This window comes from Tauraco erythrolophus, chromosome 13 (genome assembly GCF_009769465.1).
Source record: "Tauraco erythrolophus isolate bTauEry1 chromosome 13, bTauEry1.pri, whole genome shotgun sequence".
NCBI lineage: Eukaryota > Metazoa > Chordata > Aves > Musophagiformes > Musophagidae > Tauraco > Tauraco erythrolophus.
Window position 1 is genome coordinate 273006 of NC_141477.1, and position 23956 is coordinate 296961.

General features: G+C 45.8%; 1 protein-coding gene across 2 annotated transcripts; it reads right to left on the bottom strand.

Moving 5' to 3' along the window:
- Nucleotides 1-3660: 3660 nt before the first annotated feature.
- Nucleotides 3661-20404, bottom strand: LOC104381432 (heat shock factor protein 3). Of its 2 annotated transcripts, none has more exons than XM_086619479.1 (13): nucleotides 20285-20404; nucleotides 18841-18949; nucleotides 16986-17113; nucleotides 14189-14313; nucleotides 13243-13318; nucleotides 12450-12511; nucleotides 11918-11999; nucleotides 11502-11635; nucleotides 10449-10694; nucleotides 9011-9116; nucleotides 7888-7953; nucleotides 6673-6739; nucleotides 3661-6112 (listed from the first exon to the last, which is right to left on the bottom strand). In XM_086619479.1, exons 1-13 carry the CDS (start codon nucleotides 20402-20404, stop codon nucleotides 5781-5783), a joined length of 1653 nt encoding a protein of 550 aa, XP_086475605.1. In that variant the 3' UTR covers nucleotides 3661-5780. The 2 variants fall into 2 exon arrangements, with proteins under 2 accessions (XP_086475605.1, XP_086475606.1); XM_086619480.1 differs by having other exon boundaries at nucleotides 7882-7953.
- Nucleotides 20405-23956: the final 3552 nt, after the last annotated feature.

The following is a 23956-nucleotide window of genomic DNA, read 5'->3' on the forward strand; positions in this document are numbered from 1 at the left end:
CTGTTTCTAAGTCAGGGAGTGAATCAGGAGCACTTCCCTTTTGTCCACTCACTTTGTCATCGAGAACCCAGGACAGCTGCTGATGGTTTTTCCTTCCTCTTTTTCAGAAAAAAGTGTCTCGGTGATGACTGTCAGAGGTGTGTGCAGAACAGAAGTCCTAAGGGAGGGCGAAAAGAGGAAAGTATAAGAATTACTTCTTCTCTACTTCATATTTCCTGCTAAGCATGCTTTTTCCCCAATTTTTTTTTTTTTTTAGAAAAGCCAAACTTAAAAAAAAAGTGTTTCTTTTTATTCCTAAGCACCTGTTTCTTCCTCTTTTCCTCCCTGCATTGCTTTCTACAAGGTAAGTTTTCACACGCATGTTACATACGAGAAGGTCTGAGAGAGTACTCTTAAGGAGCTAAACAAGCAAGGCCCTGACTATTCATCTTCTTACCAGCTTTTCTGTGAAGCTCAGCACTGTGTTTTAAATTAAGATTCAGGAAACATCCTAAATCTTTACATTACCAGTGTGAGACAGATGATCAGGTCCCTCCCAACTGAAACATTCTATTCTATATCATTATATCCCACTTCAGAGGTGGGGTATTTAGGTACACAAAGCTGAAAACACATCCTTTCCAAGAGCTGCACACACCTGGTTTGACCATCCCCCTCTATGTCACAGATTGACCCTCCTTTCTCACACGGCAATTTAGCTGCTTGCTTCAATTGATTAATTACATTCAATTAAAAACATGGATTAGGGCCATATGCACCTGCATTTCCCTCTAAACTACTTTGGGAACAGGTAAACAATTATGTACCTAGAGAGAAAAAAAAGAAACTTCTCAAAGTAGAAAATTGTGACTGTAATGAGACGTGTTGTTAATTAAAGATAATATTAGTGATAGTGAATCTGTATTGTTAAGCAGTTAAACTCTAGACCCATGTAGGAGAAGTATCTGTTCTCTACTGAAACATTACCTTCAAGAGATTTTACATGCCTTTTTCTGTCTTCTGCAGCTCTTAACTTTTCTTACGCTCTAATGACAGAAAGCTCTTCAGCTTCATTATATTCAGCTGAGTCAATATAAGCACTTCGCTATTGCTATATCCAGATTCAACATCCAGTCCTCAAATATGAGTAACCAGAGTAGTTAAAAGCATCAACAAAACCCCAGGCCACGTTCTAGAGAGCAACTCTCCTTTGATGACACTGAGACAATGTTTGCATCTGTAGAAGCACAGGGCAGGATACCAGAGCAGTCAATGCTGCATACCTGGTTCTGCAGCAGTGTCGATGTGGGGGAAAAAATATTTCTTGTAGTCTTATATATGGCTTAAAGACGGCTCCACTTACATTGTCATTTGTGGGTGGCTTCATTCGGTTGTCATGTAATTTAACATTAAAACCAGGAGATTTGTGTATAGGAGCCTGGGAGCTCTGGCACTATCTTGTTCCTTTTCTTTCAAGGTGTTTGCTTTCATTGTGGTTGCTTGCTTTTACATGTATTGCCTTAGAGTAAGTGATAGTTCATTCTGCAAAACAATGGCACTTAAAAGCATATACATATATAGAAGTGTGATTTTTTTTTACTATTTGTTATTAACATTGATCTAATTATTACAATGTTATTGGTATGAGTTTGAATTTGGTTCTTTTCAGGTTATAACATTCTGATCTCAGTTCCCCTCAAGCTGGTGATTTTACTACACACAGTTTTCATTCCTGTATTTGATTAGAAAAATCTTTATATCCTTGTGGTTGTTTATCAGGCATGGCCTAGAGAATCGTCTGTTCAGTTAATTTGTTACCACCTCCTGTATTTGCAGTTACACCTGTAATTAAAGAGGACATCTAACCAGCTTAAGGTCTAAATGCCTCTGAAAATACCCCAGCAAGGTATGTGCTAATCAGGAAGCTGAATCTCAAACTGCTTGACAAAAAAAAAAAAAAGATGTATATCTATTTATATATTCATATTTACATTTACGTTTTTGGTTGGGAGGACAGTGGGAGGAGAAATCTTTTGTCCTTTACAGGATGCAAGCACAGACACCTGTAGGTTAAGATGACCCTCGGTAGAACCTCGTGCTCCTGCCTTGGCGAGCTGTGACACGCAGGTACTGCTTTTCAGAAGGGCAGTCTTGTTAGGAGGCAACAGCACAATGGCATCACAGTTCAGGAGACACAGATCAAAGTAAGTTTTTCTCCTATTCTGGGAAGGTCAGTGTTATCAAGCACACCGCCATATGAGATTAAAAACTGATGGCCAGGCTGGGGCGGTCACGGGGAGGGCCAGCCCGGAAAAATCATTACGAAAGGAGCGCGAGGGGCACTTTTCCCTTCCTCACACTGTTTGCTGCGCCTGGGTGTGTTCTGTCCATCCTCATCGCATGGAAGCCACGGCAAAGCGGCCTTTCCTTCCCCAGAGACGGGCACGATGATCACGAAGCACGAGCAGCAGCCGCCCCCGTTGGCGCGGGAGGAGGAAGGAAACTCGCGTTGCAGTGAAGCAACCGCGGTCGCGGGTGACACAAACCCCGCTCCGAGTCGTGGCGCAGCGTGCGAACGGGCGGCTGTTGCACGCGGGGGTGGGCGACCCGCTGCCGCCAGGCCCGCCGTGCCGCGGGGATCGCTCAGCTGCGGACAGCCTCACCCGGCTAATCCCGACAGAGGAGCCTGTCCTCGGCTCCCGGCGATGGCACCTTGCCGGCTCCTTGCCCTTATCTTGAAGCCGAGCAGCACGTTTTCATACAAACATCCTTTTTCTTGGCAGTGGAAATGGTGAAGAGAGTTCTTTACCGCTAGGAAAATCCTACAAAAACTGTAAAGCCCACGGTGCCAGTTCACCTTGGCATGGGCTCTGCACAGTGTGCCATGCCCAGAGCAGAGCTCTGCCTGATGCTGAGGTTGTCTGTGCCATTCCCTGTTTCCTTCTCATGTTACCTCCACTAACTGGTATTTTAATCAATACATTATGGAGCTGAGGGCCCTTCTTACTGGGATCTGTAAAGAACACTCGCACTGGTGCACTACATCTAGCGCAGCAGGCAGAGCCCCAGGGAGAAAGGGCTTTTTGGGAAAAAGGTAACGAGGCTGGGCAGGGCTGGTACCCGGCTGCCCTGCACACAGTGCAGGGGCACTTGCACAGTGGTTGGGCTGAATGACCACCCTGTGAGTTGGCCAACAGAGAAAGAGTCATCTGGGCATCCCATCCCAGCTGAAACCTTGTCTCCAAAAAGTTAAGGAAAGGAAAAGGTGGTAGAAAAAAAAACCCCAAACAGCAGAATTTACATTGTAGTTGGTTGTTACTAACACACTTTTCAAAGAGTGCTGAGAGTTTTGGGTGGGCAGAGTTACAACTCCCTTCTTTCTCACACTGACAGCTCTGAAAACAGATGCTGCTAACCTGAGTGTTTCAGTTATTTTTGAACCAGTAGCAGTGGCACAGTGAGGTACCCCCCAGAGTCCCTTCTAGAAAATTCAGTAAACAGGTTCAGGAAGTATTGGCACACACAGGAACATGTACAAAAACAAAGTACAAGAAACACAGTAATGGTTTTGCAATTCTTGAGTTTAATTACTTCAGCATGTTTTTTTGCTCTTCAGCCGTCCCCTTTCCATTGCAGTCTTTTTTGGGAAACTTGCATAAACACTTTTCCGAGACCAGTACATAAACCACACACAGATGAACAAGCTTTTATTTGCAGCTTTCTTAAGTCTTGGTTTCTTAACTTAAGAGAGAAAGTGTATTAGAAAACTATTATGCAACCAGATCAAACATCTGATGGTGAGATGCACTGAGATCAGAGGACTCCATGATGGAAGAACATGACAGTAATCTGTAACAGGAACCACACGTCAGTCTAACCTGTTCAGGAAGTCAGAGTTACAGAAGATCAGCCTCTCAAAGAACTGTGTTGTCTGCACTGTGCTGACAAAACAGCACAGAAAAAAATCTGTTTTTTACTGTTTCACTCTTGGCAAAATTGAGGCCTTTGGGAAGAAATAATATAAAAAAAAACTAAACCAGAGGCCAAGACAGATACACAGTTCACTCATTTCCCCCTCTCTTTAGCTCACAAAACCTGGAAACTATTCAGCCTTCTGTCTGAAGAAGTAAGCAAAAGAAAGACTAGGAAAGGCTAGAATAAGACGTACTTGACAAAAGGCAATTCAAAAGATACAAACATGAAGGGTCACGAGGTAAAGAACAGTTACAGAAGCATGGGAATAAAATGACACTGAAGGCATTACACATACACTCAGTAGCAAGATCCTCCTTTGCAACTCAAAGACTTGAAAATGAAGCACAAATCCAATTAAGTAAGGCCAGCATAGGTAACATGCACTATCTAGTAGGCTTCAGAATATCAAAGTACTTTGGATTCTTGAATATTACAGGAACCCAAAACTTTTTAGTTCAGAAACTTCCGAGAGAACAAAGCCTGTAGGTAGGCTGAATTCCTAAAACCGAAAAAATGTTCAAGTAATTGTGCTGGTAGGAAATGTCACATGATATTGTACAACTGGTTTTCTACCTGTCTCCAGGCCTCTTCCAGCCCCACCAGTCTTGTATTGCTACAGCAGATCTCAGGTTTGTGTGGGGCCAGTGGCAGACTGCTACAAACATGGTCTCAGTGAAGAAGAACTTACTGTTCCACTGACACCAGGTGCTGATGTCTAAATTACAGCTCCTCAAAGAAGTTAGGAAAACAGTGTAGAAAGGAATTCTGAGGAAAGGTTTTTTGATTAAGCAGACATTAGTTTTTGTAATTCACTGTCAAAAGACTCAAATGCATCTGGTTACTTTAGCTGTAAGATTCCATAAGCAGAAAACGCAGCAAGTCCAGTGGTCACATAGGGTCAGGTACACTACTACCTACTGCAAGCAGAAGAGAAATCTTAATGTAACATCCTGTGTCAATGCCAGTTACCCCACAACTCCCCCTCCCCACCCCCCCATTTTCAGGGCAGCTGCTGGACTCTGCTAGACGTGAATCAGTTCTACTCAAGACTTCTGAGGACAGATGACCTGTGAGCTAGGTGCAAGTTACCCTAGAACTGCCATGCAATGTGCATGAGAAATCAGCATTACACAGGGTGGCAAGCACTTCCTACCACAACACCTACAATCCGTGGCAATGGATGTGTGTTAGCGTGTTAAAAAGTAATATTCCGCAGTTAAAATTTAATTTTCCATAGGAAAAATGTTCCCTGTACCTAGGAGCAAATCCAGGAGTACGAAAGTGATCTAAGCAGATGCAAACAACTGTAGCCACAAACTATCAAAGAGAAATCTCAAATTAAAAACAAAGTTTAAAAAAAATCTTAATTCTAAACAGTAGACAAGCCACCTACTGAAGCAGGCTCTCAGAAAGAGTAAAATCCATTTTAAAATATTACACACCACATTACTATCCAGCTAATTAAAAAAACCAAACAAAAACAACCACTCCAACAAAGAAAAAAAACAGCCAAACTTTACAAATAGGATACAAACAGATTTCCTCTTGCAATAAGGATACTGGATAAAAAGTTACAGGATACACTGCTGTGTGTTTACAGGGAGGTTGCTCTTCCCCTCTGCCCAGTGCCTTCACTCCCACCAGCTTTTTGAGCTTGTTTTCAGTTTTTCCAGATGTGCTCATTGCTTGTAGAAATAGAACTTTCTTTTGTCTATACAGAACACGACACCCAAGAAGCAGGTGAGAAGAGAGGTCAAACTTCTCGCTGAACTATTTCTTTGCTGTCTATTTCCCATCTCTACACCAGTTACAGATGTTATGTGAGTTCAAGAAGTTTCTATCTCAGAGGCCTCTTCTATGAAGTTAGCAACAGGACTGAGGAGCAAGAGTGGAAACAGTTTATACTCGCCATTCCCATCCTCCGGGAGGAGAGGCGGATCACCCATTCCCAGAGCATCCAGAGACTCAGCCTGGCTTGCTGGAGCTGCTAGTGGCAAGGCAGCCCCGCTACCCGACGGAGGATGAAGAGGAGGTTTCTCCTCTGGGGCGGGCAGCAGGAAGTCTTTCAGATCCTCTGTCTTCCCTGCAGCTTCACTTGAAGGGAGTTCTTCAAACAGCGAAAGCAGGGGATTGGCCCTGTACTGTATCAGCTGCATATCTGAGGGAAAACAAACGGTTTAAACTCCAGGCTCCTGCGTCACGTAAGCGAGGGCGCTTATTCAAGACAAGGGAAACTGGAGAGGCTGCTTCAAACCCTGGTTCACTAAAGCAAACCATACAGCTGAGCTCTGAGAGGCTACAGCCACAGCTGCAGGGCTGGAGCTAAGGCTCCTGTGTCCCTTAGGATCGATTATCTGAGGTGCACTCCAAGCCCCCCATACGTGTGGCACACAGCGGCAGCACTGAGTTTGTGGGGGTCACAGTCCCCGTAGGAGATACTGCCACAAGGACATTTGCAGTTCTGCTCCCTATTGTGGCACTCTGTCATGTACAAGAAAAAGGAAATGGTTAACACCAACATGGGGAATAGGATGGGGCCTCTCAAGGTTGAGGCACAGCTTCATCAAGATCAGTCAAACATCCCAGTCTTCACAAAAATTTTAAACCCGGACCAAAAGAGGAGATAAACCCTATTACAGGCTACAAAAATTCCATTTCAATATACAGTTTTGGAAGAGTCTGGAGCTGTCACAGCTCTCAGCGTTCCTTTCTGCCCACCTTTGCTTCCCGTCGTTTCCCTCTCACTTGCTCCCGGATCTTCAGTGCTCTCTGCCAAGTTTGGAATCTGAAGCAAAACAGACAGGGAGTAAGACACAACACTTAAACAAGAACAAAATCCAAGTCTTCACTGACTGGTTAACAAAATTAAAGATGAAAGAAGGAGGGAAGAGACATGAAACAGTTGACAACGAGCCCATCGTTGCACACCAGGGCCAGCAAACGGGAGCTCTCAGAAGAAGACACAGTGAACTACAAACTGAACTTAAAGCCAAACAAGCTTCTGAGTAGCAAATATTTATTTTACTTTCCAAACCAGAAGCTTTATGATAGTCTCTCTTGTTGGAATAACACTGCTAAACCTGATTTCATCAATATAATTAAATTTTGCAAGCACTGCTTGAACACAGCTGCATTTTACCTCAGATGCAATCTAAGCTCTTATGGCTGGGAAGTCTTAGTTCAAATATTCTTTCAGGACTGCAAAATAAACAACACTTGCACAGGTTTTTAACACGAGTCAGTTTAAGGAACTGGACCAAGACAAGTAAATTTGCACTGAACTTTTGTAATGTCCTCCATACAGCCACGTTCAGAATAAATACAGCATATTGCACTGTTTTTTTCATTTAGTACTTTTCCTTCAGTCCTCGGACAGACTGAAGAGACACAATCTCATCTGAACTATAACCCCAGACCTAGTTATTACTTGGCTAAAAGACATCATGGGAATCCCTGAGGCTAGGAGAAACAAGCCAAGAAGCTGTTCTCACATACTTAGCCCCAAAACAGACAAGATCTGCTAGCCTCCTTGTTCTAAACAGAAGATACGGAAGTACCAGATAGGGATAAAAAAATTCCTCAATACAAACAGCTGATTCAACAGACACCAGTGTGCTTCCCTATTCCTTATGTTCTCAGGTGTATCCGGAGAGCAAAGAACATGTTATTCGAAGCAAAGTGGCAGTTTAAATCAGCCCACTGAGTGTATTACTGCAGCTAGGAACAAAAACACTTGGAATTATCTTGAGAACCCTCTTAAATTCATATATGCCAGTAGCGATAACTGAAAACACGGGGTCAGCAGGACTCGGTAAAATGGCAGTTTCATCCTGTGCTACCAATCCAGTCCCTACCCTCATACTGCATCAGCCAAAATTTAGCTCTGAAGATCGTATTAACCCTCCTCATCATAAAAGCAAATCTTACTCTTACATTTTCCATACCAGGGGAAGTTTCCGTCAAGTTCATATCCAGGGCCGGCAGCTCAGGATTAAACGTCTGAAAATAAACCCAGACCATACGTCATATAATAAGGTGCTTAAAACAAAATTTCAGAGAGCTCCTGAAAGGACAGCAGGATCCAGCACACCACTCCACCCACTGAAGCACAGGGAAGGTGGCTCCTCCACCGGCCTATGTTAAGAAATACTAGTTGTTTGGCTTAAATCAGTGAGTTTTAAATAGAATGAGTGGCTCAGAGTCAATCATTTAGCACTAGGATGCAGGGGTTACAGTATCTACCGTGTGTTTAGCACTACTAACTTAGAACTGCTGCAGCCTTTGGCTGCAAGCTGTGAACTTTGATATGCTTTTAGCTGGGATAGAGTTAGCTTTCTTCTTCACAGCTGGTACAGTGCTGTGTTCTGGATTTAGTGTGGGAATAATGTTGATAACACACTGATGTTTTGGCTGTTGCTAAGTCATGTTTATCCTAAGTTTAGGACTTTTTCAGTGTTTCCCATATTCTGCTGGCACTAGGTACACAGGAAGCACATACCAGAAGATAGGGAGGCTACAACCGTCAGCAGAAGCTGCAAGATAAGAGCAGCTGACAGCCTGCCTGCTTGCGAAGTGACTCTGGTCCTCGCCATTAGTCTCGGGGGGTGCCAGTGCAACTCCCTGAATGGTATGTGAATGCTCAGGCAACAGCCTCTCCTTTTAACAGCCTACAGCAACATATTTTCAACCTCTGGCAGTAAGCTGAGGTCACAGGAGAAAAGGACACCGCATTTCCCAGTGATTTCAGGTATATAGCTGAGTTTCATTCCATATCATAGTGCATAAGCAAACAGATAATCAGGATGTGATGATACGTGACAAAGGCTTGAGAAGAAGTGAGTCCAGTCTTTTTCCTTTTTCCCCTTGAGTTATACATAATAGAAACACTACATGAACTGAAAAAGGCTCTCAGTGTTACCTTGTACATGGTTAGACTCCTAGAATGACTATTCTATCCATAACTATTTGCTTTTCCCCCTCCTCTTGCCCATTGCAGCATGGAATGATGCAACCTCATCAGTACTTTCCAGAAATCAGAAACAGTCAAGACACTCACATCGCTGAAAGCTTCAGAACCAAAATTATACTGCTTCCCAGATAACATGGCTTGAAGCTCTTCAAGGCTGGCATCAATGCAATTAAGAAAATCTTGAATTTCTTCTCTAAAAAGACAAAATTATATATTACTGCAAGAAACAGTCAGCAGTTAGGACCTCCTTTTGCATCACAAGGCAGGCTGGTCACAATCCAGAACAGCTTATTGCCAAATGAATGAAATCACATTCCTGTATCACTTTCCACGGTCCACCTCTTTGAAGGACAGGTACAAGCAAGACTATGTGAACAGCAAGTACAGCAACAGCTATCATATCAAGAAACAGTTCCTCCTTCCACACCCACTTCCTCTCTCAGTACAATATCTTTCGACTGTTCTCAGATCCCAGACTATATACCAATAACTGGTTAAACTCACGCCCGATGGCTTTCACTTGGGGACAATAAACGATAAGTAAAGGCTGGAAATAATCCGGACCTGAAGGAACACTGTCTGTTTTGAGACATCAGATTATTTCAAATTGTACCGTTTCCAAGGACAGTGGGCAGGACAGAAGGGACAGTGAACGAAGCGGAAAGGAAGCTGCACACACGGCGCCAGTACTGAACTTCTCGCGGCGCTGAGGCCACCTCCTGTCCCGGAACACTCAGCCAGGAGCAACAGACAGTTCCAAGGCACTGCCCCACGGGCGGCAGTGCCCAGGAGGCCAGACATCACAGGGCCTTCAGCTGTGACACCTCCCCAGAACTTCCCACCTGAAGTTCACCACAGCAGAAGAGCTGCCAGGAGAAAGACCTAAAGCTTGCTCCTTGCTCCAGCACACCCTGCAGCCACAGAAACCATGCTACTGGTAATGCTCAGGGTCAGTGCAGAGCTGGGAACCACTTCTGCAGTGGTGCTGCTGAGTGGGAAACCACAACCCACAGCATTTCGACCCAGAAGTGAGTCTGACTGACAGCACACAAGGGAAACGAACCTTTGCACAAATGAGGGGCAAAGAAAGGAAGAAACAGCAAAATGACATCAGACTACCACGGATACAAATCCACATCCAGTTCTTGGAAACAAAGCAGCACACGGTGCCCTCCTGAAGTTGCTAACCTTCATCTGCCGTTTGCCAGCACTCGGCAGTGCCAGTCGTTGGTGGCACAGGGGCTGACGTAACACAGACTGACCTCACCAGCCCTCAGACTGACCCATCAGCAGGCTGGCACGCTCCTCACCAGAGACGTGACAGAGGAGCTTGCCCTGCTTTTAGTGCCTGATGCTAATAACCCTTGGCTTTTTCAAGACCTACTAACAAAGGGGCAGAAAACTCAGTTCATCAACGACATTTAAAAAGCTAACTCACTATGTTCTGTTTAACACATCCTCTAAAACTTTGACAAGATCCCACAAGATGACGACAGCATAACAGTTTCCAGAAGCAAGCTAATACCTGTCCAGTAAAGGATCATTTTGGTTTCCAGAGCTGTTCTCGTTCAAGATGGAGTCAATCACTGACACTGGGTCTTCTGGAGCGTTAGGCTGTGCAGTATGGAGCTCCACAGCAACATTTCCCATTTCACTGGATTTGTGGACATCATTTATATGAACTGGTGGGATAGGTTCTGCGTAATTTAACTCATTTGGCTGCGATACTTGACAAATAGGTAAGCCAGGATCCAGAGCTGTCTGTGTCTCTCTAAAATGTGACCCAAAGAGAAACAAAGAACCCAAAGAACACACAGGAGAATTCATCACTACTCACTGCAAGTTTAGTATCTCAAATCTTAACACTTAATAAAGTTAAGCCAGTCAAGGGTTCAAAAAAACTAGTTGGTCTTTAGGGAAAAAAGGAAAGTGCCTTTACCTAAAGACTGATGAAAAATCTCTTATTACAGCTTATACAGAGAGCATGTATCAGAGCAAAACACCCCATTTTGCCAGACCAAAGCCCTAGGACAGCACATGGACTTAGGCAGGAAGGAAACTCACAACATAGTGTCTCAGGAAATAAAAGATTCCAAATGGGTCTGTGTTTCACTCTGGATGTTACCAACTAAATGGTTTTCACAAGAACCTGAGGCCACAGAAAATACTGTGTTCCCTTCCGTTACACTTACTGTAACATTAGGGAAAGCAACCTACACACATTTTGGGTTGTTTATTAGTAAACTATATATGCATTCAGGTCTTTGTTCAGTCAAAAAGTTAAGTACGTGCCTATTTGTTGAATACAGAAAAGCCTCAGAAAATTAAACTTCAAGCACCAACCAGCTTGATAGGCCTTCAGGCATTCCTGAAGAGACATGAACTCTTAAGAAGCTTTGCTGACCATGACCAATGCTACATGCTGTAAAAAAAGTCAACCTACAAACAGGTCTATCATGCTCAAATCGAGTAAAAATTCAGAGGGGCTGTTTCCCAGAATGCATATGGATCACTTACACTAACACAACTGCCTAGTCAACAACCTAAGCATTAACACTTCCACGTCCTTTAAACATACCTGGCTCTGCCACTTGTGTGTGCCACAGCAAGGAGACCGTCGGTGGCATTTTCCAAGGTATCAGTGATATCTCGAATGATGAGGCCCGTACCATTTCCATCCTCGTCATCTGCATTATGTTCAGAAAAAGCCATCTGCAAGACACAGCAAATTGCATGAGTAAACTGAAAGGTCTCACTTTTTTCATGTCGAAGCTCCATTCTTCTTGCAGCTTCTATTTCCTGTTCAGATTTCATCTGTGACTAGTTGTACTGATTTGCACGATTTTACAGACAGAGCAATGCTTTAAAGCTGCCCATTTCAAAAGGGAATGCACTTCTTGATAAGATTAAGGTATTAACAGCTTTAAGGAAGACTTTGAGATCACTGTATATCATCCTGTCCAGCCCATTGTCTCCTTCCCCGGGAAGACTTACGGCTTGGCCACTCTCCACAGGAATGCGAACATACTGACGACTGTATTTGGAAGGTGAAGCACCTGCAGCATCTGTTAGAGACCTGAGACAACATACAGCTTTAGTACGTAGTTCCACAGTGAAAAGCTGGAGCAATGCCAAATAAGTGCAGTAACAACTGCCATTCTTCCTCTTCAAGAACACCAGCTTTTGGAAATTGCTGTTCTCAGTGCACTGCAGACAGGCTGCACTCTACGCGTGCTTTTGGTTTTGCAGTAAGTCAGCCACATTTGCACATATTAAAAGTTACCACTTCTGATAACTGTGCTCTTCGAAATTTAAGATGTACAGTATATTCTCTTCTTTATCACTAAAAAACATGGATGAGGAAATCTCTATTTCATGCTTTATTCAACTTCCGTCAGCTTTGACTAAAAAATACAAGTGATAAAAATATTCTTTATGCACATTAAGAAAAATATCTTGCTTCTAAAAGCTGATTTATCCCTATAATTCCTATCTAACACTGATTTGTGACCTACCCAGTAATTACCTTTTTCTTTTGACCCCAACAATATAATTTCCTCGCATCAAGCTTAGTATAAATTGGAGAATCTAAAAAGGAAAAACAAAAAATCAAAAACAAGTGGTCAGCATAGCAATCATAATATTAAGTTATTAACTCAGATTTTACTACAAAATTATGTAGTTATGTGATTGAAATTAATAGGTAAATTAAATATCCATTTGTGTTCATGTCTTAAAAACCAAAACGATAGTTACAAATGGCATTGAAAAATTATCTCACTTGGACACAGTTGGTTTTTCTCTTTTTTTTTTTTAAATGTAATATAACACCACAAGTCACTAGAGGATTCCAGATCAGAAACAGCTGAGGGATAAACCAGAGAAAATTTGTTCCAGTGCAGAAGCTCCTATAGTTTCTGGGTTCCAAGTTGACTTCTTGAGCGATCTGAGTCTACCTTGGTCCAAGATCTTTCCCAGACTCCATTCCATGTGCCTGCAATCTCTTGTTTTAGGCTCCTGTTACCATGCACTGCCTCCAGCCCACATTTACCCCAGGTCAGCTTGATTTCTCTCCAAGTAAGATTCACTGAGATTTCAAACACATTGAAATCCTTTTTACTACTTTTCCTTAGCATTTTGCTCGTGGTTCTTTGCTGCGCTACTTCTGGGACGCTCAGGAACTGTGAACGTTCTTTACGCTGTACTAATACAGCCTGTTCAGCTCTGTGTCATTTGTCATTCTACATCAGCAAAGAATGCCGTCAGCTAGCACAGAGGCAGGAGTAAGGATGGTAGCACTGAAGATGCTGCAATGGTACCTTAGACAGCAGCTTCTGTTGTTGACTGTGCTTCTGCCTTAGAACTGCCACTTCTTTCCACAGGGCCTTATTTTCTCTGCAATGCAGAATAAATCAGAAGACAGAGGATGAACAGAGTTTACTTTATACGCTCTAGTTTTACCGCTTTCAGACTTTCACAGTACCTTGCAGGACCAATGGCAACATTCCTTCTGTAGATAGCTAACAATTGGTTAATCTGATCCACTAGTATAAACCCTGGGTTAAATTAACTCCATTTTCCATCAGGCAGGACCAAACACTCACTAATAAGGACATTCTTATCCGCTGCTGCTCCACCAATAATCTTGATCTGAGGTATTCCTTCAAAGCCTCAAAGCCTTAGAATAAAGACTTGGGGTTTGCAAACGGGCTGAGTGTAACACAGACCACTTCAGAACAGTTTCGAAGTTTGTGTTTGGAATTTTTGTTTGTTTGTTTTTAAAGGAACACAGGGAGTGGAGTGAAGGTGTCTCCCAAACTCTGGTTGATACCTGCTTGCCAATGATCTGAATGAATTACCAGTGCCTATGCAACAAGGATCTGAGGGAACAGAGATAAGGACATGCAAAGTCCACTTCCATTTAATAAGAAAACCAAACACATTCTCTCTCCTTCATTGCATCTAACTGTGTTTTGTGTTTAGAAAAAGAAATGCTTTTATCACCCTAACAAGCTACAACAGGTGATGGCAACCAAAATGAAACCTCAAGATAGTCAACGAACTCCCAGTCTTAATCTCTGGTCTGTTACTGAATCACAAAACCAGCAAGATTTAGAATGTTGTGTGGGGTGGAATGGGGATTCTTAGGAAAAAAAAATAGTTTCACCTGTTTCCAGTTTAAATGAAACCCACATTCAGAGTCAAGCTCCATCAGACATAAGCCACATTCAACATGTAAGTGCCTCTGAAACAGACGGAGTCTACCTCTTCATGTTCGCCAGTCTGACATCCATGTTGTTCTGCTGCTCCCTCATCTCCTGGACTTCAGAGAGTACTTTGTGCAAGTCCTCCGTACAGACCTTGAGATCCTCAGTTCTTACTGCAGATACCTAAGATAGGACCAGGTTACACATGCTTTACTACAAACAGTGCCTTGCACACTCCTTTCTATGGGAACAGTGTAGTTATTCTGTAGAAGAACAGGTACAAACTCCACTAAAACATCAGGTAACGCTGTAATTCTTACGTATCACAACAGACTGCAATCGCTGTTCACGACAGCCCTTGGGTCAGTCTACACCGTATGAAAAAGACAAGAGGTCGATGAAAACGAGATGAGCACTTTGTTCAAGTAGACCATAGATTCACCACTGTAATTCATGACAAAAACCTACCACTGATTGAAAAGGGCCTTCCCTGGGGGGTTCTCTGACATCTCTGCTGACAGCTTGCCCTCTAGTGTCAGAGTAAGACACCAGCCAAAATGAAAACAGAACTGACAGTGGGGTATGAACGGGATGATAATGTTCCTTTTTCCACGTGGGTAAATCTGCCAGCACAAGAGTAACAAACTTCCATTAAATTACAGGCGTGGGGTGGGGAGAGGAGTCTAATTAGATGCATCCTACTCGATTTGAAAATTTGTCCCACGCCACTCGAATTGTAGATTCCTATACTGGTGTTTCATTGATTACCTTTCCACTCAGTGACATTCCAAAATTATGGAGACTTGTCTCCAGAAAGTATGCCCAAGCTGTTTTTCTGCCTACAGCAGAATCCGTGCGTGCCACCTCTTAAAATGATGGTGGAAGTGTCATCAGAAAGCCAAAAGCTCACTCCCTCCTCCCCACACTTCCACAGTCAAAATTTTCCAATTCCTACAGCAACTCCCTCTGCAGTAGTGGCACTGGTGGCTAACACAGAATTCAGGATTTTGAAAAAGATAGGTCTGGTGCATCACGTGTCTGAATGACATGTCCAGGTTTTGTGGGCATAGTTTGAAAAGTCATTTAGCCAAATACTGAGGATGATCGAACCGAACGGAGTTGCACGAGAAAACCACCCGAGTCCCTTCCAACCTACCGCACGCTATCATCTTTCTTACTATTCTACTCAATTCCAAGAGGGAAGTGAAAGCATCCGGAATCAGCCCACTGAAGTGCTAGGGAACTTCCACGCAGGCTGGCTCGCAGACTGTTATGTAATTAATCACTCCACAGAAATAAGTAACCACTTTAACATGATCCAGGGTTACAAAGGATGGACTGAACAGCCTGACAGTTCTCCTCTCTGTCTACATTTTTAGATGCTTCACTATTCATTGCAGCTAGTATCTTACACTAAGGCACACGAGTTGTATCCCAAATGAAATTCATGGCTGCCTGCTTTCTCTTCAGGATACCACCTCTCCATGGAGAAGACACCCAAAAGACGCAGACAGAAGGTGGATATCTCAGATGCAGTCAGCCTTCCTCGAAAAAAAGGGCCAAACTAAAACATTCTGCCCAACTGCAAGGAACTGCTCCCTTCAGAATCTCTGACTAGGTAATAAGGATGCCACCACTGAAGCACACCAGCAGAGCTAACACTCAGAGGGCGTAAGTAAAGCAAGTCCTGCGTTCCAGCTTGTGCTCCTGGCAGGGGCTCGATATACAGTTTACAGCAAGTAGTGAAATACGGCTCCGTTCCGGGCAGTAGAAGAGCAAGAAAAACTAACAGACATTTTGCAAAAAAGTCACTGACGTTTCCTGTGCAACAAAGAATATGTTTCACCAACCTATTCGATAGCTTCCTATGAACGTCCTTGGCATGAACTAGAGCTTTTGTCTTTCCATCTAGAACACTCCACCCAGCGCAACACCCCCGAGATGCATGGTGCCACGCACAACGTCACCAGCTGACTGCCCCAACACACCAGCAAGCAAGGTGTGCCATCCAAGGCAAGTTAGCGATTACGGCACCTGGGAAGAGCGCAGGCCTGAGTCAGAGAAGCAACTGCACAACTATATTTAATCAATTGTGATTTTGAGCAGAGACAGCTCAGTGAAGAATCAATCAAAACACAATTGTGACTCTCAAGCCTACCCTGTGCTTTTATTAACTTGGGCAATGCAGCTACCACATTATGACATTCTAAAGAAAAGATTATGCAGTTCAAATGTCAAGATGATGTATCATGATACTCTTTCTCTGGCAGCCAGGATATTATGGGCTGTAATGTGCCAATAGAGGATAAATATCTTCGCAGAAACAGGTCAGACAAGGCCTGAATGCACAAAAGAAAACTGCAAAGTGCTACTAAAGATGTAGAAGTGACAACATAGTTTTGGAGGAACAATGTAATTTATACTAACTCACACAAATGAACTGATTACTGATGTCCCTGCTAATTTCCAATTAGTACCAAATGGAAATGCACTTTCTTTTACTTCTTTCACTTCGTGACTCTTTCCAACTCTGCTATGCTGGCAGAATTGAAGACCACGGTAATCTGTAATCGTGTATATGAACCCTCTATGGAAAAAGGGCTCTAGTTTGACAGCTATGAAGACTGTGGTCCTATTCCAGCGCATTGCTAAACAACAGCAGGGTGTGTTTTGTCTAAGAGCTGGCATGAGAAAGCCAAGCCAAGCATTAGTCTGGCATTTGGGAGGGAGCTACAAAGGCTTGCTGATGCACAGCCTTGGTTAACAAGGAATTTGTTGGCTATAAAGTGTTTGAAATCTCCAGACTTGCTCTTGATTAGCTACTTTTACAATGTAAATACATGCTTAGACTGTACCTTTCGCTTGATGTTTTCCAGCAAATGTGCCTTCCCTTGCTTGAAGAAAGTATGCTGGAACTCAATGACTGAGCTTTTATCTGCTGTAATCATACCATTCTCCAGGGCAATCACCTTCCTGAAACCATCTGTGGAAAGGGATTAACAAAGTCATTTCTGTAAGTGCAAGGCTGACTGTTACAACACATAGCTAAAGAAAAACCCAGGGCTACTGAAACACCTACAGCACTACAGTTACTAGGAGCAGAAACTATGCAAAACAGCCTAGTAAAAGCAGCTTTTCTTTGGTGCTCAATGATTTGACTGCTCTGACCTTCGCAGCTAGAGAACAGGTCCACAATACCATCAAATGACCTTGCAGGCTGTACAAACAGCACGCATGGCAGAGGCCAGCTAGTGTCCGCAGGCAAGATAGTGATGTCCAAATAATCACAGAAGTTAGCGCAAAATGAGATTTATTAGGACATCTTGAATAAAACCTTATCCCAGCGAAAGCAGCAGAAGAGTGCATCTTCCCTTTCATGCCTGTAATCCCAGACAACTACATATCAAAACAAATGCCATCCTGTACCACCAGGGTCTACAGAATAAAGTTAAGGAAATTAGTTCTCAGCCTATGCAAACGCATGCACGCACAGTGCTTTCTCCACACCAGACTGCCTGCATGAAATAAGACATTGCCAGCACTATTTCCATCACTGCTTCAGGTACCACGGGGTAGGTGCAAAACACAGTTGACAGACCAATCTACATCCCTCCTCATTCAAGATTTTAACATAGTTAACGGATTCCAGTTTCACTGCGTCCCAACACCGCGATCATTAGAAAACTTTACTCAACGCTAGGATAGGTCCAGCAGGAAAAGGAGGCTACCGTCACACTGCATGTCTTCATAGGAATATTTGCATTTTAGCCTTTATCCTTGCTACAAGGCAACTTATAATTGCTTGTTTGCATTATCCTTTGACTCTCAAGTGATGGAGTCTCAACACTTGACACAAACAGCAGCATCCACCCTGTGTCAAGAAGCTAAATGTACGCTTTCTCTCTCAGGTCTGACAAAATCTAAATAGCCATCAGCTAGAGACACCAGGCAAACCTACCAGGCAAGGACAGAGAGTTGCTCCCCCTTACTCCAAATGGAAATTCCAACTAAGGCATCCATCTTCTATGCAGTTTGTACCTTCACTAAGCCCATAAGCTATCTACCGCAGAGCAACTATTTCTGCTGTGTGTTGCAGCCCTGCACTTTGTGCTCTATCTTTGAATTACCACCTCACTCCAGCTTCTTTGCCTGTACAAGTTACACGTTATATAACAGATGCTACATGACGCTCACAAGTCTAGCACAGAGAGAAAAACTTAGTCCACCTCAATCCATCAGCGTGACTAATCTTGTTTCAACACAGCAATGCAGGTAACAGCATGACCCTGGCAAATTTTTTGCCTATACTAGATGCACGGGTGTAGATACAGCCTTTGGTCCTCTAGGTACACATTAGTTTGCTGTTGCCATTACCATTAACACTACCACTGGAGTCAAGAGACCTCTACCCAAGCTTTAGGTACCAGCACACGAAATAATAACTTTAGGTACCAGCCCACGGAACAATATTTTTAACAATATTTTTTACGGTCGTTGCTCAAGAGGACTCAGAGCTGAATCACAGAAAACAAAGACTAAGCCAAGCTCTAGTGTTATTCTTTTCTTTTGCAAAGCAAACTCAAGACCAGAATTCAGGTTTTCAGCAGTGAAAGACCTGCCAAGTCACTTGGTTTGCTTAAAGAAATTCAAATCGATGCCAAGTAGCAAAGATCTTGGCAGAAAGAATACACAAGGGCAGCTGATGCTTACACATGTTAAGCTGTCGTATGAAGCTGGAGATATTGTTGTGTTTGAAGTACTTGGGGAGTAGCTCCTTGGCAAACCTCTGCTCGTCCAGAATGCAGAAGTTCTCACCATTCTAGAAAATAAGCAAAAGCAGCAGTTAGAGAACAAGCACAATTTTTCTAAGGTGTTGCTCATAAGTCAACACCATAAATCAACAGAGACAGCTCCTACAACAAAACATGTAGCAAAAGGGGTTGTCTGTACGAGCACTTCTGAGTACTTGGGAGTGTACTAAAGAGTTTGAATCCAAAAAGATAGTTACACAGAACATTCCTAATGAACGGCAGACTTTTCTAAAGCCCTGAAGTTTTGGTCTAAATCCAAAGAAAAATAATTTAAAAACCCCACGTATCTGCTGCTCTCTTCATCCACAGGAAACATAAATATTGCTCCAGCACAATGGAATTCATGCCACTAGAGGGCTTTTATCTCCCTTGATCAGAGCTGCCCCTCTCCTGACGAGATTCTTCCACTGTATGCACTATGTCACCACTAAAAATAACCAAGCAACGTTGCAGAGTTACTAAAAGTTCAGACAACACAACCCAGCAGTGAAAAAGGGTAACTGTGACACTAGCAGCTTCAGATTTATCATATTCTCAAGTCCAAACTTCCTGAAACTGGGAATGTCGTTGGATCATTTTTATGCTGTTCACAAAGCGAACAAAAATATTTTCTTTTCGTCTTTGTAAAGACTCAATCTCTGAAAAAAAAAAAAAGCGGAGAAACACCTACGGATTTAAAAGTGACCGGGAACAAAACGAACCCCGCGTTTGCACCAGATGCCCGACCAGTCCGTGTGCGTGTGGCGGGCTGTGCCTGACGGCACGGGGCAGCAGCACGGCCGGGCTCCCTGGCCCCGGGAGGAAGAAATTAGCCGTTAACCGCTTCTTAAAGTGCTTTTTCTCCCGAGTCACCGCTTTGCGCCAACCACGCGTGATTTGGGATTTCAGTGCTCGGCTGTGCTGCGCTGCCCGAAGCCAGCCCGCTCGCTGCTGGCCGCACCGGCACCCCCCGCACCGCCGGGCACCGCCCGCCAGCAGACGCGCTTCCCCGCGTGCCCGTGCCGCCCCCCCCGCACCGCGGGGCTCTCCCCGGCAAGGCGCCGGGGCCTCACCGTTACCCCTCGCACCCGCCTCGGGGACGGCCGCTGCCCAGGGCCGGGCGGGGGTCTCGGGGCGCCCCGACCCGCCTCCTCCTCGAGGGGCCCTCCCCGGCCGCCGCCTGCAGCGACCCGCCAGGCCCCGCCGCCCCCCCCCGCAGGACCCGTTCCCGGTAGCGGGGCCGCCGCCCCCGCGGGCCGCGCAGCGTCCTCTGCGCGAGTCCGCCCGCCCGCCACCCGCTTCCTGCCGCCGCGGCTGCCCGCCGGCGGGGCCGGGCCGGGCCGGGCCTCGCGGGCCGCGCTCACCCTGCTCCAGCAGATGACGTCGTCGCTCTGCGGGTCCTCCACCAGCGCCCAGAGCTTGGCCAGGAAGCCGGGCACCGGGGCGGCGCCGGGCGCGCCGGGCAGCGCCGACCCTTCCCGCATCCTCGGGCCGGGCCGCTCCCGTGCAACGGGCCGGGGGGCGCAACGGCGGCCGTGACGCTGCGCGGGGCGGGGCCTCTGACGCGGAGAGCCCACTCATTGGTGCGCGCCAGCGGGCCCCGCCCCTCGCCCGCCCGCCCCGGCGGCTGCGAGCGTGACTCTTGTTGTGCTCCCGCGGGAGCGCGGCGCGCGGCCCCGTGACATCACCGGGTGCCTTTAAAGGGGCCGCTCCGCCCCGCCCCGCCCCGCCGCGGCGCGCCCGGTGCGTCCCCGGGGAGGGCCCGCTGGGGGGGCCGCGCCCCGCCGCCTCCCGCCCCACGCGGCAGGTAGGTGCCGGTGCCCACGTGCTGCAGCCCTGTCCCGTGGCCCCCGCGTGCCCGGGGCTCGCCACTCGCCGCTCCGGGGGGCCGAGCACCCGCCTGGCCCGGCCGGGGCCCCGCCAGGCCGTGGGGCATCGAACCGGCGGCGGGCAGGTCGGGCAGGTGCGCCCGGTGGGCGGCCGTGGCGGGGCGGGGAGGGGGGTGTCCGCGACCCGGGCTCCGTGTGCGCGGGCGGAGCAGCCCGGCCTCCGCGGGGAAGCCGCCGTAGGGTCGGGGGCGGGGGGTGCGGGGTCCGGCGGCGCGGCCCGGGGCGGCCAGCGCCCTGCGGGGCGTGCCCGCGGGAGCGGGCGGTGCCGCCGTCGGGCCGGGGCTCGGCCAGCCCGGGGCGAGGCGGCGGCCCGTTCCAGCGCAGACTTTGGCCCCGCGGGCGCCTGTGCATCCTCGCTCCGCAGCGTCCCGCCGCGGGAGGCGAGTCCCCGCTGCCGCCCTTCCCGCAGCGCCCGCGGCCGGCCCCGCTCCGCAAGTAAGGGATGAAACGGTTTCCTTTGTTCATTTAACACTTTTTTTTTTTTTTTTTTTTTTCCCCGTCTTTCTCGGGTAATGGTTTCTCTTCAGTCGGGTGTCAGGGAAGAACCCTGCGGTCAGCCTGTCCGCCTGATAAAATGGGAGTTGGTTGCCTACCAAAGAGACTGAAATCTAATTTTCTGTTCATTTGTGGTTCCTGTGCTATTAATGAATCAGTGAAGGCAAGTCCTGGGAGTAAGAATTCTGCTATAAAGTTATCAATGTTTGAGGATAAACATAATATAAATTTTGTTTGTTGCTTTTTTTCTTAAGGCATGTATTTCAAGGAAAAGTAACTTATTTGAAAAGAATGTAAGCTTGTTGGTTTCCTTCACGTTGCACTAGTAGAGAGACTGATTGGTAATTAGTCTCTGCAAGGAGAATGTGAGAACAGACTCGGTCTAGCCGGCTCAGTCTGCATTGAGTCCTGTTGTTTTGCTGTTTCTGAAAATTGCCACAGAGGTGCGCGAAACGCTGTGTTGAAATGGCAGCCTGAGGCTCCGACAGGACTTTTGTAAAGCCTCAGGCTGTCCCAAAGGCTTTGTCCTGGATTTGTTTCAATGCTGGAGCACATTCACAAGGCGTTTAGATCGCCGTGACTTCTGGTCGAGTCTGATTTATCTGGTAAGTTTAGGGATGGTGCTGTGTGATGCCTTCGTGTGGTACGCAGGGACTCTGCCACATAGAAATAGGCTGACACGGCGGGGACTTGCCTCAGCAGGCAGCTTCCACAACCAGCTTTAAGAGTCGCTGTTCGCCCTTGGTACGAAGTCTAAGCTTTGCCCTCTCCTAGGATTTGATGCTGCTTGCAAAGACCATTAATGTAAGAGGACATAAAGATTAGCCCACATGGACTGCCAGGGCTCAGCAGCTTCCAGTCCTCGAGGACGGCACCCCATGCACTGGGCACTTTCCCTGGAAAGCTGCTCCGATGTACTTTGATCCGCAACGACAAGGAGGCCGCTTCGGCAGAGTCAAAAGCATCCCGTGGCCCTTCCCCGGCAGGGTGTGCGCAGACAGGGCGGGAGGCTTCGGGCGGTGGGCTGGCCCCACTGGCTCTGTCTTGCCCTGTTGTCACCGTTGCCTTTTGCCGTTACGGCAGGTGTGTGTGACGCAGCACGGGTACAGCTTTCCGAACTCCTTGCTTTGAAACCTCTTTATGGGCACCGACTGAGGGGGCCGGCGCGGGTGTTTCGCCCCGCGGTGAGCAGCAGTAGCGGTCAGTGGGCAGTGTGTGCTCTGCCAGCGCCACGGGGAAGGGGCTGATCTGTACCAGAGTTTCTTCAGGTATGTGACCGGGAGCGTGGCACTGACCTTCTGAAGGGCCTGCTGCTGCTGGAGCAGAGCTATACTTTGTGGATGGATCAAAACCATCTCAGATTTAGAGAGATCCCTACAGTCCCCTTTAGAGAAAGGAGGGAAAGAAGATTCTTCCAAGTTGAGACTTGCTTTCTCTCAACTTCTCAATTTAATGACTTTGGAATCCACAGCACTTGATTATCATTAGCTGCTGAGGATAGTCTAGCGTGTTTGGAAATGGGAAATAAAGGTTTGGCAGTGATGTGAATAGGTATCTAGTCCATTGCCACGTGCTGGGGTTGAATCTCCTACATTGGGTATCGGCTGTAGTAAGAGCTTTCGCAGCGTCTCTGGGAGAGCTGTTCTAGTGTGATGCTGTGATAGCTGAAAGCTTACAGAATATCCAAATAAACCAAATGTATTCATGTTGCTGTTACCAAAGAGAGGCGAGAATAAATAAACTCTTTATAAAAAAACTTTCAATGTTTGACATGATGTTATGTTGCCGTCCCCTTCTTCTTGAAGTTTAAGAAAACTGATTCCTTTAAGTGCTAGTTCATGTTTTTCTAATTCTCTTGTTTTCTGTTTCTCTCTGCTGAACTTGTTCTAAATGGCTGTTACATGTCTCAAGAGCTGGATGTCTCCTTTAGATGATGGTTTGATTATTGGTTACATCCGGCTTTGTTAGTTATATCACTGGATGAGCATTTTCATGTGGGTTTTTATTTAGTTTGTCATGCACTTGAACCCTAAGCTATTTTCTTATCCTTTGGAATAACTCTGCTGCCTCATATTGCATCAGTTTCTCCTTCATACAGGTAGTTCTTTGAACTTGTATTCTGATGATTTCAGACAATTTCTGCAACTTGCCCTGGATCTCTCTTCAGAGTATTGCTGGTGCTTATTCACGCCAAGCTTGGTGCTGATTGGAAGTTTTATGAGTAAGCTCCTTATTTTGTGATCTAAATCATGGGGAAAATATTTAATAGAATTAGATGAAGCAAAAAGCCTTGTGCAGCCCATTTGAGATGTACTCCCTGGATTAGGGAACTGTTCTTTAAGAGCAATCTTTAAATAAGTTAAAATGTAGAATTACTTCATAGTGACTAAATCACACTTCCTCGGGTGGCTTAGTAGAACAGAGAGATCTTGGCAACAATTTAATATACAAAGGTACTCGCTCAGGATTATTTCCCTGAGCTTTGTATGTAGTCCTGTAAGATGATTTGGGATATCAGAGGTAGTGAAAAACCAGTCACTTGAAATTCCAGTGTGTGTGGCACTTTCTGCTCAGGACCTATGGATTTACAGGTGTCTTTTTCCACTAACATAGCGCTTGCTTTGAATCTGTTCACCTCATCATCTGCTGCGT

What these genes read in the sequence shown, in the direction of transcription:
- LOC104381432 (XM_086619480.1), bottom strand. Translation starts at nt 20,404, where the DNA reads ATGCGGGAAGGGTCGGCGCTGCCCGGCGCGCCCGGCGCCGCCCCGGTG. An exon ending in AATGATCCTTTACTGGACAG is followed by an intron (nt 9,117 to 10,448) that starts GTATTAGCTTGC and finishes TTGTCTTTTTAG; the next exon opens with AGAAGAAATTCAAGATTTTC. An exon ending in GTTCTGAAGCTTTCAGCGAT is followed by an intron (nt 7,954 to 9,010) that starts GTGAGTGTCTTG and finishes GTTTATTTTCAG; the next exon opens with ACGTTTAATCCTGAGCTGCC.